Below are 16640 nucleotides of genomic sequence, written 5' to 3' on the forward strand. Positions count from 1 at the left end.
AGAAACAGACCAATGACCTGAGTGCTGCATATGTTGCTTTCAAACTTACAAAGTATAAGCCAAGGTTAGACAAATTATCAGCATGCATACAATAACAAAAATCACATTAATGGTTCAAAAGTATGCCTAATGCAAACTGTTTACCTTTCAATAAAAAATTGTATGTATCATTGAAAACTTTGTTATGGTGTTTTTCTTTTAAGACAAAAGATGTAAATCTATGAGTTGTTTTTTCTAAACTAAAACCTCAGTATTCAGATTAAATTGTAGTGTTGACACTTTGCAATAAATAAGTGGGTTTTGGGTTGCAGTTTGGGCACTCGGTCTCTAAAAGATTCGCTGTCACTGGCATAGAGGATAGATAATCAAGAATGGAAACATCTGATTGACATCAAAGGCCAAGGCTCTGAAAAAATTGGTTTGCTAGTGAAGAACAATGGAAAAAAGACAATTGCCCATATCTCATGGTTGTCCATTTACAAAACACATCTGGTTGCACATTATGTGACCTAGGAGACATGAGAGCATCACCGAATACATCCTCAAAGCTCTTACCATCTTCAGAAGCAGAACATACAGCCACCATCTCCTGACTGTTTCTTGAGTTCAAGTATGTTTTATTAGTTGGCACTCTGTGTGAATCATATGCAATACAATACAGTACAATCAGATATTTGGTTTTGGTTTACTTATGGAGTCAATGCTGGTGAATGTAGCTATTCCTCTTGATGTTTATCACAGATTAGAATAACTGAACTGGAGAATGAAGCTCAGTGATTATAGAATATCAGCAGGCAATGCTCCCATTGATAAAACTGAATGTAACAGAAAATGCACAATAAAGCCATGAAACATGAGATCTAGAGCTAGAGAATGTTGCCAATATAGAAATTAATGGTTGTAAGGTGCTCATAGTCACCTTAATGTGAGGTGGGCAGTAAATTTGGTTCAATAAATAAAATGAATAAAACAAGTTTCTAATTAAGTGGTTTTGTTGGTTACTTCAATCCAAACCACAAGAATAAGGACTTTTTAAATTATAGCATCTTATTTCTCAAGACCTATCAAGAATTCATGCAAAGTTGCTTTGGGATATTGGAGAAAGATGGTAGATAAGACCTCCCTTCCTTTATCTTGCTCACTATGACTCATAGTTCTCATTTATATAAAAAAAAATGGTATCCAAATATCTAGCAAAGGTTGAAAGCAGAGGGAAGTTCTTGAATGTCTCAGAATGCAAGCAAAACTACAGTTAAATAAAAGAAATATGAGTCCAGATCAGAAATGGGCATTGATGTCCAAGTCTGATCATGTTCTGTGATGCTCTGGAATTCTCCCTCAAATACTTTCTGTCTGAATCTACTGTCCGACTGGGAGGCTCATTTTTATTACCAATGGCCAATGGAATTAGACATGGCCAAGTCCATTTGATTCCCACCGTTTTCAATGATTTTTGTAAATGTGTGCTTGAAACACTTGAAATTGATTGAGAACTGATTTGTATTATTAGATCTGAATTGAATAGCTAATCAAATAAATCCTCAACTGAAGTGAAGACATCCCTTGGAACATGCACACAATGGTCTTCTCTGTCTTTCGGTTTGACATCAACAATAGAGGGAGATACAGAATACTTGATACAGATTCCTTGCAATGCATTTCTTTGCACTGAGATGTCCCTGAGGGATCTTCAGAAGTTAGTCTTGAATTCTTCTTATATCAGATGCTTCAGAACTGTAACTAGCTCTATTGAGTATAAGAGGTTGTTTCTGTGTTCTTTGATATGGAAAGATATTAAAGATGAAGGCTGAGATATTGCAGAAGGGGTACATCCATGAGCGAAGAAGACAAGGCTTCTTTTCAAAAGCCCTGTGAATGGAGAGTGCTATGCTTCCCAAACATTGAATTAAGGGGTAATATCTTATTAGATTCTTTTGCTTTGATTTGTAGGCATAACAAAACATTGATTAACCAACTAGAAAATAGCTTTTATGTAGATTGCAAGGAGCAAAAATGTAGTTTGCATCTGAAAAATAACTTAGGAAGCAAAATTTGATAGCTAGCTGCTTCAAAACAGTAACTAGTTCTATTGGTTATGAGAGGTTGCTTCCATCTTCACTGTCATGAAAAGGTATAGAAGAAAGAGGCAGAAAAACTGCATAGGGGCTACATATGTGAGCCAAGAAGACATCTCCTCAAAGTACTAAGAATGGAAAATGCCATGCTTCTCAACAAACTGAATTAAAGGGATAATATTTTAACAAATGTTTTTGCTTTGCCTCTGATTTGAAAGAAAAATGGACATAGTTTAAAAATCTAGAGAAGTAAATGCTATTTTCTATATATAGGTTTGGGATGAGGAGATGAAAATAGAAGCCACTACTTCTTTTCTTCTTCCAAATGCAAGCTAGACCTCTCACTGATGATCATCCCAAAGTTTCATTCTTGGAGCCACTAGTTTATCCAGTTCATGTACACCTTATGAGAAGGATTTTTGTGATGTTTTCAGATAGAGTATGTATTGTGCAATTGTCTATGCATGATTCAGAGGTAGCAACAGGAAGCCACTAGGAATTATGATCAGTTTGGTGACGTTGTCCTCCCATCACTTATATCAGGTATGGCCAATAGGAAACCATAGGAAGAGCTATAAGATCTAGGACCTTAAACTGGAAAAGGACAATTCTAGTTCACATTTGTCCTCAATGGCTTCTAACTCCACCTGTCACAGGTATTATAAGCAGCACAACCTCACTATCCATGATAATTCAGAAATCTATATCTTCCAGTATGCTATGTGAAGTAGCACAGATGATGAGACTCATTCACAGAACCTCAGCAATTATGTTTTCATGGTTAAATTGATTTATAATATAGAATTTCACTTCCAGAGAACCAGTTGGGTTCTTCTTTCTAGAAGACATAGACTTCAGTAAATACATGCCTGAAGAAAAGCCTTAAGTGAAGGCATCATTCTGCCTGTCGATCAAGAAGGCATAACTGACAGCACTAAATAGAAAGATGCAAAACTCCATTGATAGAAGATAGTACAGGAGGGAATGGATATTTTCACATCAATGTCACCCAAGAGATTTCATCTTATTATTGCAAGCTGTGCATGACATAAAAGAAATCTATTTTATGGTCAGTGTGTTTTACTTGTACCAATAGAAGAACTGAAAGCCACTTGTGGTAAGTTAAAAGAGTTCCTACATGGTTCTCTTAATGTTCCCCTAGTGTGGTTTTGAGTTCTGCATATTTTGTTGAATATACTTACTTAAAGTATACTTTACTTGGCCAAGTGTGATTTATCTCTGGTGTAGAAGCTCTCAGTGTTTAATGGAGTAGAGTAGAGTAGAGTAGAGTAGAATAGAGTAGAATAGAATAGAATAGAATAGAATAGAATAGAATAGAATAGAATAGAATAGAATAGAATAGAATAGAATAGAATAGAATAGAATAGGAGTTGGAAGGGACCTTGGAGGTCATATAGCCCAACTCCCTGCTCAGGCAGGAAACCCTATACCATTTCAGACAAATGTTTGTCCAATCTCTTCTTAAAAACTTTCAGTGTTGGGGCATTCACAACTTCTGGAGGCAGGTTGTTCCACTGATCCTTAGTTCTAGGCTGCTTCTCTCCTTGATTGATTTCCATCCATTGCCCCTTGTCCTGTCCTCAGGTGTTTTGGAGAATAGATTGACCTCTTCTACTTTGTGGCAAGAGGTTTATATACAGGACTGTATCTTTATATACTTACATAAAAAGAAGTATCTTCATAAACTTCTCTATAAAGGCATTCATGCTAGAGTTTTAATATTATAGACAGTCTTTGAACACGAAATATGGGAATGAATAATTTGAGTGAATATCACATAATAGCAGCAATGCCCCCTTCCTCCATAAAAACAAGTTCTTGTTTTATTAAAAACCACACACTCAGTGACTGAAAAACAATGATCCAACCAAAATATATTCTTTTGCAGAGTTATATTTTGAAGGAAGGTTGACCATCAGTTCTCAGTTTCTGCTCCTTGAGAGAAGTCATTTCAGTGCTGGTACATTTCTATCAGAAGAGGCATGAAGGAGAAGAACCCAATCTCTTGACTTCAGAAGGCTGGGGGGATTTTTCATGAGCGGTCTCCAGTTTTGAACTTGGGACTTAAGAGAAGAAGGCAAAATATATATTTTCTAATGACACCAATCTGCAGTGCGTTGTTACTTTGTTTGATTTTTCTCCACTAGCAAATTCACAATGAGAACTAGGACTCAGAATAGCACAACACAAGTGACAGAATTCATCTTAATTGGCTTCCAATTACCTAGGCCCATGGAATTCTTCCTTTTTTCATTGCTTCTGGTTGTTTTTTTCTTCACCTTAGCTGGAAACCTCATGATTATCACTCTGGAATGCATAGACCAACGCTTGCAAACCCCCATGTATTTCTTCCTTTTTAACCTCTCCTTTTTGGAGATATTTTTTGTTCTGACAATCACACCAAAGATGTGATGGATTTAGTTACTCAGAACAAATCTATCTCTTTCTTGGGCTGCATCAGTCAATGCTATTCTTATTTCTTCTTTGGTACCAGTGAAATCATCCTGATTGCCGTAATGGCCTTTGACCGCTACATTGCTATCTGTCATCCGTTGCGCTACACGATCATCATGAATGGACGGGTTTGTGTGAATTTGATATTGGTGTGCTGGATTGGTGCTTTCATGAATAATTTTGGCCCCATTGTTCTCCTGGGCCAACTGTCCTTCTGCAGCTCTAACGTTATTGATCATTTCTTCTGTGACTATGCTCCACTGATAAAGCTTTCTTGCAATGATGTAGATACTCTCCTGACTTTGGAATCTACCCTCTCTCCTCTGGTGTTACTCAGCTCTTTGTGTGTAACTTTTATTTATTTATTTATTTATGAGACTTATATACCGCTTTAAGTGCAAGCACTCTCTAAGCGGTGTACACCAGTAAGCAATGTATATATATATTTACATTGCCCCCAACAATCTGGGTCCTCATTTTACCTACCTCGGAAGGATGGAAGGCTGAGTCAACCTTGAGCCAGTGAGATTTGAACCGCTGACCTGGTGAACACAGTCAGCTAAAGTGGCCTGCAGTACTGCACTCTAACTGCTGTGCCACCTCGGCTCTTTTGTCTCTACATAATTGTGACTGTCTTGAGCATGCAGATCAGCGGCAGCCGTGGGAAGACTTTTTCAACCTGTGCCTCTCATCTAACAGTCACTTCCATCTTCTATGGCAGTGCCATCTTCATGTACTCTTTGCCCAGCAAGGGTCATTCTCGGGATGCCCAGAAAGCTGTGGCAGTTCTAACTGCTGTGGTCACCCCGTTACTGAACCCTTTTATTTACACTTTGAGGAATGAGAAGGTCAAAGATGCTTTCCGAGACTGCTTGCAAAGGGAAAAACATATTTTGTGAGAAGAAACCATTGGAAACACTTAGCCAACCTTGGCTGATCTCAAACAAATCAACACAGAGTTGGAGTTTGTCGATATATGGATAAGAGAACTATCGCCTACTGCTGTTGTCTAGATTGGGATCTCAAAAATACATTCCAGAAGAGCACAGTGAAAAAAGGGCTTCTGTGCTGCTATTAGGAGGACAGCATGGGTATGGCCACAGTTACATCAGAGTTAAATTTTGTGAAAGGTGGTTTTTATATTATGATGGATTGTTCAGGACTTGGAAACAATCTGTGTACATTTTGATGCTTTGAAATTGTTGCATTTCTATTTCTAGTTGTAATCCTGATCTTGAATGAAGACTAGCATTGAAATTCTCCTCTATTGGGACTAGAATTCTTGCTTGGCTGTTCCTTAGATCTCAGCACTCTTGTTTGATCTTTCACCTTCTTGGCTTTTAATTTCTAAGTTACTATTAGAAAAATGTAACTGGTGACGTAGTTTCAAATATATGTGTAAGTATGCAAGGAACAGAATTATTTTCACCCAAGTGATGTGAAATTGTCACATCATTCTTTTGAAAAAAAATCATTTTGGGTTGCAGTATCAATACTATTTAAGAAAAAAATCCAGCTGACATAAAATGATTTGCTTCCTAATTATAATTTAAGTCTTATATGAGAAATATTTGCAAATTGGGAACAGAACAGAAATGATATAAAGAAATGATGATGTATATTTAGAGGTATGAAACTATGGAAGCTGGGAGGAAATAAGTAAGGTGTTGTGTCTGGATACAGATCAATAACCTTTGAGTCATCACAGCATGGTTCTAGTGGAGAAAAGGTGACGTATTTCCTACATATGTTGGACATTCCAGATGGATTATATACTACCCATGATTCAACACATCACTTCTTTTCATTATTTCTCCAATCATGTCCCCCCTCCTTAAAGCATGAATGTCCCAATGCTTCGTGTGACAGCTATTCCACCACTATTTCCTAGTTTTATAAGAAAAGGACCCACCAGCCACATAGTCAGATGAACAGAACAGAACAGAATAGAATAGTTTTGTTGGCCAGGTTTTATCAGACACACAAGGAATTTGTCTCTGGTGCATAAACTCTCAATGTACATACAAATAACAAAGTAATCTAATCATAAGACACCCATAATAGAATGTAATAGAAAAGATAAACTATATCTTTAGACATAAGACATTATTGTGGGAATTACGTGTTTTAGCAGAAGCACCTAATTCCCACAATAACTCCTCCACAGAAAGAAGTGGGAGGGTGAGATTGAGCATCATGAATGGTCAAGAGGAAAAGTTGCATTCAACTAGAAAAATAATTTGGTTTTAAATACAGCCTAATTATTTACTTAAAACGTTTACATAGCCACCCATCTTATAACCAACTTTCAATTCAATCCAATCCAACCTAACCCAATATCATTTTAATCCACCCAATCCCATCCTGAATTTGCTAACACCTTTTGCACTGTGTGCTTCAAAAAGTAACAAAGCCTGTACCATAGTTACATATCACAGAGGTTGGGTTCATAGAGGTTAAGTCAAAAGCAAACCACAACAAAACTTAGTATGTTACATGACAGAGAACAAAACAAAGCACAAAGTATGAGGAACATGAGCACAATGATTTTCTCTGTCTTTGTGTTTGACATCAATAAAGGCAGCAGATACAGAATACTTGAGGGGTCCTTGGTGCTCTCTGAGCTTGTTCATTTTCTTGCAGACATTTCATTACCCAAACTAGGTAACCTGCTCAGTTACCTAGTAATACTTGGGATATTGTTTACTTGATTATTGGTCTGATGTTAACATTGGAGTTAATCTATGCTGATCTGGGTGCTGGTTGCTGGTGGAGAGGTGCTTGTTAATGTCTTTTTAATAGACACATAGACATTAACAACATCTAATGACTGACGAATTCTGGGACTTGAAGTCCACAAGTCATAAAATGGCCAAGTCTGAAGACCCCCTGGAGTAGAATATACACTAGAACAGGGGTCCTCAACCATGGCAACTTTAAGACGTGTGGACTTCAACTCCCAGAATTCCTCAGCCAGCAAAGCTAGTCTAGAATATAAACTGACAGCAAACCCCACTCCTTACTAGCACTGATGATGTTACCTAGTTTTGGTAATGAAATGTCTGCAAGGAAACAAGCAAGCTCAGAGAGCACCAAGGATCCCTCATGTCAACACTGAGCTACAAATGTTCTCCTTTATTAGTAAGAGAATAATTGATAACAAATTTATTATGCACTCGGTCCTGTAAAACAAAACCTCGTCCTGGACAGGCCTTGGCCGGGACAACTCACTGTCAAAAAGCTTTTCAAACACTGAAGGCATTGTTTGCACAAGAGCCTGTGTTGTTGCACCCAGATCCAGAACAACCATTTGTAGTACAGGCTGATGCTAGTGATGTTGGTGTGGGGGCTGTGTTACTCCAAGTGAACAATCAAGGGAAACAGCAGCTCTGTGCGTATACCTCCCTCAAGTTGACAGAGATGGAGAGAGCAAGGGCTATCTGGGAGAAGGAGGCATTTGGCATAAGGTGAGCTCTCTACACTTGGCAACATCTGCTGGAGGGAGCTAAATATCCGTTTGAGGTCTGGACTGACCATAAGAATTTGGAAGTATTGCAAACCCCTAGGCGTCTGTCATCGAAGCATGTGTGTTGGGCACAATATTTCAGAAGATTTTGCTTTCACCTCAAATATGTGTCAGGGGTAAGAATTTCCTCGCTGATGCTTTGTCCCGACTCCCACAATATGACAGTAAAAGAGTTGAGGTAGTGCAAGCAATCCTGCCTACATATGACCAACCTGGGGTACATACTTGCACCAAGGTGGGGTCTTTTGAGGATGATTTGAGAGCGGCACTAGTACAGGATATGTGGCTGTGGGACAATCCTGGCTTGCTAACTCAAAGTGACGGATTGGCATGGTATAGCAATAAACTATACATACCAAAAGAAATGCGAAAACGGGTTTGTCACTGGTGCCATGACTCGAAACAAGCGGCTCACTTTGGATTTTTAAAAACCTTACATCTAGCCAGACGTCAGTTCTTGTGGCCCCGGATGAGGCGGGATATCTAGACATATGTAAATGATTGTCATGTGTGCACTCAGTCAAAACCATATCCCGGGAAGCCGATCGGGTTGCTTCAGCCTGTCGTAGACCCGGACCGTCCATGGCAAGATATAGCCATGGACTTCATTGTGGAGTTGCCTAAGGTTCGAGGGTACACGGTGATATGGACCGTAGGAGATTTGTTTTCCAAACAAGCCCATTTCATTCCCTGTAAAGGACTATCGTCAGCCAGAAAGTTAGCAAAAATATTTCTGACCCATGTATATCGACTCCACCGGACACCACATCGCATAATCTCAGACCGCGGAGTTCAATTCACAGCACAGTTTTGGCATGAATTCATCCGGTTCCTCGGCTCCACCCAAGGTCTTAGTTCAGCCTATCATCCAAGCACCAATGGTGCAGCAGAATGAGCTAATGCTGCAGTTGAGTGATAACTCCTAAGTTACATCTCATACCAACAGATGGATTGGGTGGATCTGGTAGTATTTGTGGAGATGGCATACAATAATGCTGTACATAGCAGCACTGGATTCACCCCTTTCCAGGTGGTGTACGGTAGGGAATTCGTACCAATACCGGAGTGCAGAACCCAGGAGCCCCAACCCTGTAAGGTCGATGACTGGTACAACCACGTAAAGGGGGTGTGGGATGTAGTCAAAAGAGCACTGACAAAAGCAGGGGAAGTGGCGAAGAAACAAGCAGATGAAAAACGTAGAACTGAAACACCGTTCAAAATGGGTGACCTGGTTTATTTGTCAACAAAATACATAAACCTCCAGGTGCCATGTAGGAAACTAGCCCCTAAGTATATTGGTTCCTTCAGGGTGACCCAAAATCATCAACCCGGTAGCCGTACGATTACGACTACGGCGATTCCTGGGTAAAATATACCTGATGTTTCATGTCAGTTTGTTAAAGCCAGTGGCGGCTGAGGCCATACAAGAAGGGCCAGTCCCAGTCACCCCAGGCAGATATGAAGTACAGGAAATTCTGGATTCAAGAGTAAGGAGGAGTCAGTTGTACTACCTTGTCCTGTGGAAAGAGTATCCTCTATCCGAGGCATCCTGGGTGGAGGCTAGAGATGTTTCTGCTCCCCAACTTATAAGCAGATATCATCAAACCCATCCCGGTAGGCCGGGCAGGCGGGACACCGGGGCTCAGTAATCAGGGGGGCTTCTAACCGTGTTATGCTTCCTTCCAGGGGGACTCCTGGTAGGGGGAGCTGAATGTCGTGCCCTGCGAGGCCTAGTCGCATTTGGCCTGGTCGGAGCCAATGTTAGTTCCCCATCTGACAAGGCCTTGGTTACCTGCTCCGATGCGATGCTGCTGCCGGTGTTGCTGCTGTTGGTCTCCTGTCGGGGACTGCTGGCGTGATGCGTCTGACCATGATGATGTCATCAAGGTGCACCTGGCTGCAACAAAGGGCTGTGGCTATAGAGAAACACCACAGAGAAACACCTCGCTGGGCCGATAACCTTCCATGTGGAACCAGCTTGTTCCAAGGGGCCGCAATGGGTCGGTGGGCCGCAGCGGACTGCAGGTGGTGTTCGCACTGATGGCAAACCACCCTTGAGAGTAGGACCAAGATGGAGACACTAGTGGGTGGGGCTGGTGCTCGGAGAGTGGATGGTGGCCAGGGTGCTAGGGTGGAGACAGGCAGGGTGCTAGGGTGGGGCCAGGCAGGGTGCTCGGGTGCTAGGGTGGGTCAGGCAGCTTTAGGGTGGAGTGCGTGGATGATATATAAGAAGCTGGGAGCAAGCCACTTCCAGTGCTAATTTTATTTCCAATATCGCAATAAAGCTATTGGTGGTCTCCACGTTCCTGTTTACTGGCTTACTTGCGGAGAAGCTCAAATAGGATGGTCTGACACAGATATTCACCACTATTGAATATTGGACAGTAGAAGGGAAGTGTATTTTTGAAAGAGGGCATGATGCCTCAGCAGTTAAAGATGCTCAGCTTGTTAGCTGGAAAACTGACAGCCTACATTTGAGACCTGAATGCTGTGCAACAGGTTGATCTCTCATAATTTGCTGCAGCTCTTGCCCACCTAGCAGTTCTAAAGCATAGAAATGTGAGTAGATAAATAGGTACCACTTTGATAGGAAGGGAGAAGCATTTTGTGTCCCTCAGCATATAGTCATGCTGGCTGCATGACCACGAAAGAGGGTTTTGGGTTTTTTTGACAACACTGTCTCTCTCAGCTAAAAAACAGAGCGTTTCCTAGAGGATATGTTTAATAATGTTACAAATCAGAGGAAAAGCAACAATATATATCATTTTTTTCTCCTTAGTTTATATTTGGCAGGCAATATTTTCACCACTTACAATATACACAAAAAAGTTTCAGAAATTGTTCATGGTCTCTAGGCTATGGTCTTGCAATTTTCTTTGAGTAATAGTCATTTTTCTAGATTGTGAAATGGTGCAAAGCAAATGCATCTGTTAAAATGTTTGGGAAGCATAACTTTCTCCATTCTCAGATGTACCTGCTGTGCAATTTTGCTGCCTTCTTCTTCCATATCTCTTCAGGGCAATGAACATGGAAGCCGCCTCTTATAAACAATGAAGCTAGTTACCATTTTAAAGCATAAGGCGCAACATGTATTCGAGACTAACTGTGAAGATCCCACAGGGCCTTCTCGAGGATCAAAGAAAACTATTGCAAATTGGAAGAAATGTCTATCAAGCATTTTCTGTCAGTTTCCTCTGTAGATATCAAACCCAAAGACAGAACAAAATATTGTGTGCATGTTCCTGATATATTGTGCTTTATTTTGTTGAGGATTATCAGATGTTTTGCTTCCTGATTACCATGTTCTCTTGTAAACCACCTCAGTGTGTGATCATTACATCTGAAAGCAGCACATGCCATAACTTAACAAAGCAGAAGTTGAACTTTAAAATCTAATTCAAGGTCACATCTATAACAAATCACTTCAATTTCTTGCAGAACTCAATCCATTGTCTCAGTTCAGTCCTCAAAGCATCCTGCACTTGTCTGTTCCTCAAACAATATGCGAACGGGATCAAAAGTGGAGCCAGGACAGTATTCAGAAGGTTTATCATTTTGTTGAAATCTAATTTGCTGCTGCCTTTGGGTCTTATGTACATGAAAACACAACTGCTGTAAGTGATGGAGACCACAATCATGTGAGATGCACAGGTGGAGAACGTCTTCTTCCTCCCTGTAGTTGATGGGATGCTCAGAATCGTAGAAATGATTTTGACATAAGACACAATGTTAACACTTAAGGTCCCAAGCAGAGAGAATGTGGCAACCACAAAATTAATCAGTTCTAGGAGACTGGTATCAACACATGAGAGTTTGATTACTGCTCCATTGTCACAAAAGAAATGATTGATGATGTTAGGACCACAAAATGGTATTTGAACGAAAAGAATAGATGGAACTAGAATTAGTGACAAACTCCCAATCCAGCAACAAAGTACCAATAATGAACAGATTTGTTCATTCATGATGGTTGTGTAGTGAAGAGGCTTACAGATGGCTATGTAGCGATCAACAGACATTGTGGCCAGTAGAAGGAATTCAGTGATGCCAAGAACAAAATAGACGAACATCTGTATGAAGCAACCAGCTAAAGAAATAATCTTGTTGCCAGTGGCTATGTTGGCCAGCGTTTTAGGAATGATGCTACTTATATACCCAATCTCTATCCATGCCATATGACGGAGAAAGAAATACATTGGACTACAGAGTTGGGCATTCACCAATGTGATAATAATAATCAACATGTTTCCTATCAATGTCAAAAGATAAATCCCAAGCAGGATGAGAAAAAGGCCAACAGCAATTTGTTGGTTGTTAGTCAGCCCTAACAATATGAATTCCCTCACTGTGGTGCTGTTTGCCATTTAGTTCATTCCTAAAAAAAGAGTGAAGTGAGAAGAGATTATTCCAACTTCAATTTTGTTTCAGTTGCCCATTACAAATGAACACAATTTCACCGGCTTTAATTCTCTGTAGACCATCAAATGGTTGGTCTCTGACATAAGTAATAAATGATGGTTTGAATTGGATCAAGGTACTTGTAGTCATCAGCCTAAGAGAGTATAGGAAACCACACTGTGTTCTCACCTGTCCAAAATGAGTCATACATGGAGTCATGAAAAAAATCTATTTTTGCATGGTTAAAGTATCTGATTATTTTATCTTTGCTCAGTGCTCTCTTCCCATCTCACCTGAGAAAAGTCATTTTTCTCTTTCTGTCAGAAGAAAATTCTGCTTAGAGAGGGCAGTAAAGCACTGTGAAGCGGTATATAATCTAAATGCTATTGCTATAGCACAGATGTAGTATTTCTGAGAAAAAAAGTCTTACAGTAATTTTATATCTTCTATAATGGTCAGTGAATATTGAACAGCTTTCTACCAATACTATGCTAAGTAGTTATTTCTACTAACCTTGGTTTCAAATTGATAATGTTTCAAGTCCTGAAGAAAAGTTGATCCTGTCATTCTTCTCAATGGAGCTGCATTCAGAAAACATAATTGGACATGTTAGCAGCTTCTCTGGGTTTAAGACTTATCCTGCTGCACTAGCAGAAAATGATGAATCTCGCTTGAAGAGGAATAATTTTTGAGAACTTCTTTGAACAAGGGTGACAGTTCCAGTCACAATTTTGGATAATTGTTGAATAAGGAAGAAAGATGGGGAATAAAAGAAAAGAAAAAAGAATACTGTATTGCCAAATTGGAAGATGTCCAATATAGATTAATTATCAAATCATTTCCAACTCCTACTGAACAGAAGATCTGTCTTTAACCTGGTCCTTCAAATCTTCCAATAATACGTTCATCATTGCAGGAACTGGGTCTGTATATCTTACTGCTAGTTGCCCTATTCTGTTGATTCCTTTAGTTTTTCTGAGCATTAGATCCTTCTCTGGAAAGCTAAGTGTTCACATTATGTGTCTCTCCATTGTAGACACAGTAGAAGATTCATCAGTCCCTTGTTTCTTCCCAATGATCCTCCCTTCTTGGGTCTACAAGAGGATTCATAGTAACAGAGATAATACAGAAATACAGAAGAATAAAGTAGGAAGAGTCCTTGGAGGTCTTTAAGTTCAACCTGTCTGAAGCAGGAGACCCTATACCATGCCACACAAGTGGGTCTCCTGCCTCTTCTTAAAAGCCTCCAGTGATGGACCAGTCAGAACTTCTGAAGGCAAATAGGTTACTTGCTAATTGTTAAATGTCCGTTTTGGAAGTTAACTCTAGGACAACACCTTTGTGCTGGTTAACATCTCCTTAGCATTTTGCCATGAGGGTAAAGTGGGGAGATGAATTCAACATAAAGCTTATTCAGGGAAATTTCAGACTAATTAACTCTCTGACAAAATATTCATCATCCAGATTTGTCAGCCAGGCAAATACAAGCTGCACGCTTATAAACTAGGATGAAAAGAGACTTGATTCAGAAGTAAGTTCTAATGGGTTCTGCAGAGCATATTCCCCTGTGATGAATTATAGGAGTAAAACAAAATGGGCTTGAGTTTTGCTTCTAAACCCATCCTAAACATCACACATTAGAAAGCCTTTATCTACTGTAACAATCTGAAAATCTGCAGTCACGGTCTTGATATTCAGAGCAGTATTAAACCTCAATATTCTTGACCCAAGCGTTGAAACATTTCCAAAATACTTACCATTTCCAATTTATATTAAAATATTCATACAAATTTCATGAACCCTATGCTATCTTCTTTCTGCCAGTAAAACCATCCTCTAGTTTATTAGACTGGGTTGAATATATCGATAAATAAAAAACAAGGAAAAAGCATCCATCAGAACTTTACTCCCTAATTCAAATTTGGGAAAAGAGAACATTCACCGTCCAGAGTGCCTTTCAGAAGATTCTTGGGTCACAGATATACAGAGGACAATTTTTCTGCGTACATACATACATATTTTTTTCACAGCAATGAGCATAGAAGTAACTTCTTATAAACCATGGAGCTTGTTATTGTTTTGAAGCATGTGGTGTAAGAGGTATACAGGATTGGCTTGCAAAGCTCCCTCAGAACCTCCTCAAGCAGTAATAAAATGCATTGCAGGGGAATCTGTATCAGGTTTTCTATAACTTCTTCCTCTATTGATGTCAAACCCAAAGACAGGGAAAATCATTGTGTGCACATTCCTTGTGTAGGGCACTTTATTTTCCTCTCTCTCATGCCACACACCAAGTTTGGTTGTGGTTTCGTTCTGCCTTCACATCTGTGATAAATCACATCAACTGCTGTGATTTATAAACCACAACCTAGGGTTTGTTAGTTTTTGAAGCACAGAGTGCAAAAATGGTGTCATCTCATTATGTTATAGGGATAGGTAATTTCCCCCGTGCTTTGGCTGGCCTTGGTTCAATAGATATGTCATTTCAACAGAATAATCCCAAAGGTGCTTTTTCAAATGGTAACTGGAACATTAGAGGTTTTTAAGAAGAGGTTGGACAACTATTTGTCTGAAATGGTATAGGGTTTCTTGCAGGGGGTTGGACTAGATGACCTCCAAGGTCCCTTCCAACTCTGTTATTCTGTTACACACAGAGACACACTGACAAACTTATTATTTTCCAAAATAATCAGAATAGAGAATAGAGCTGAAAGGGACCTAGTACTGTGTTTCCTCAAAAGTAAGACCTACCCCCAAAATAAGCCCTAGTTTGGGGGCAAGGGACACAAATCAAGCTAGGGAAAGAGTGAAAGGGTAGAGCTGCCCCACGCACCCCACACCTACTTACCTTTCCAGTAGGACCGCTGCAGCCAGACCTCCCATGCCCCGACAGCTATCTTGCAACTGCCTGAGTTCTTCTGTGGCTGCTTGTAGCTGCATGGCTGGTAACGTGGCAGGAGGCCGCATCGCACTTCAGGCTGGTGCCACTCACACCAGCCCGAAGCACCATGTGGCCTCCTGCTGTGAGCAGTGGCACCATCCGAAAGCACCACGCGGCCTCCTGCTATCAGCAGCGGCACCACTGCTATGTGCCACGTGGCGTCTGGCCACAAGAAGCAACACGCAGCCACTAAAGAAGTCAAGCAGCAGTGCGACAGGTGTCAGGGTGTTGAAGGCCTGGCTGTGGCAGTCCTAAAGTAAGACATCCCCTGAAAATAAGACCTGGTGCCTCTTTTGGAGGCACAAAATATATAAGACCGGGTCTTATTTGGGGGAAAACATGGTAGGTCTTCTAGTCCAACCCCTGCTCAGGAGACCCTATATCATTTCATAGGTGATTGGCCAGTCTCTTCTTAAAAAACTCGAGTGGTGAAGCACCTACAACCTCTGAAGACAAACAGTTCCACTGGTTAGAATTTTTTCCTTAATTCCAGGTTGCCTCTCTTCTTGATTAGTTTCTATCCATTGTTTCTTTTCTTGCCTTCTGGTACTTTGGAAATTAAGTGACCCCTCTTCTTTGTGGCAGTCTCTCAAATAATGGAATATTGCTATCATGTCACCCATAATCCTTTTCTCTAGATTGGCCTACTCAATTCTTGCAACTGTTCTTCATGTTTTTGTCTCCAAGCCTTTAATCATCTCAGTTGCTCTTCTCTGCATTTTTTTCCAAAGTCTCAACATCTTTTTTGTAATGTGGTGACCAGAACTGGAGGCAATATTCCAGGTGTGGCCTTATTCAGGATTTATAAAGAAATACTAATATTTCATGTGATTTTGATTCCATGCCTCTGTTTATACAACCAAGGACTGTATCAGCCTTTTTGGCTTCTGCCCACACTGCAGGCTCAATATAGTAAGAATAGTATATCAAATATTCGATAGTATATCAACTACTTATAAAAATGAAATATATAGGTTGTATTTTAAAGGAATCCATCTTTAAAGAAGCAACAGTCAATTTTTTTACCATTTTACTCTATATTTACCAATTATACTCTATTACCCTTTATTGGACACACTTATTTTTTTTAATGCAGGAGATCACTTGAACATATCAATATCTCTATTGGAGTCTAATATTATGGTTATCCTTATAGCAATATATAAACAGTGAGTGGAGCAACTCAACTTCAGTGCACTCCCTGCAAGCTAACAATTTTTTCCTT

At 40.0% G+C, this 16640-nt stretch overlaps 1 protein-coding gene and 1 pseudogene across 4 annotated transcripts; one reads left to right on the plus strand and one right to left on the minus strand.

Annotated features, from left to right (window-relative positions):
- Nucleotides 1-4328: 4328 nt before the first annotated feature.
- Nucleotides 4329-5449, plus strand: LOC120302080 (annotated as a pseudogene).
- A 4857-nt stretch (nt 5450-10306) lies between these two features.
- Nucleotides 10307-14946, minus strand: LOC120302012 (olfactory receptor 49-like). Of its 4 annotated transcripts, none has more exons than XM_039329908.1 (3): nt 14490-14946; nt 12988-13055; nt 10307-12451 (listed from the first exon to the last, which is right to left on the minus strand). In XM_039329908.1, the coding sequence occupies exon 3, from the start codon at nt 12438-12440 to the stop codon at nt 11496-11498; it is 945 nt and encodes a 314-aa protein (XP_039185842.1). In that variant the 5' UTR covers nt 12441-12451; nt 12988-13055; nt 14490-14946; the 3' UTR covers nt 10307-11495. The 4 variants fall into 4 exon arrangements, with proteins under 4 accessions (XP_039185842.1, XP_039185844.1, XP_039185843.1 ...); XM_039329910.1 differs by having other exon boundaries at nt 14486-14946; XM_039329909.1 differs by having other exon boundaries at nt 14417-14946.
- Between the last annotated feature and the right edge of the window lie 1694 nt (nt 14947-16640).

Source organism: Crotalus tigris, unplaced genomic scaffold, assembly GCF_016545835.1.
Source record: "Crotalus tigris isolate CLP2741 ecotype Arizona unplaced genomic scaffold, ASM1654583v1 scf7180000024422.1470167, whole genome shotgun sequence".
Classification (NCBI taxonomy): Eukaryota; Metazoa; Chordata; class Lepidosauria; order Squamata; family Viperidae; genus Crotalus; species Crotalus tigris.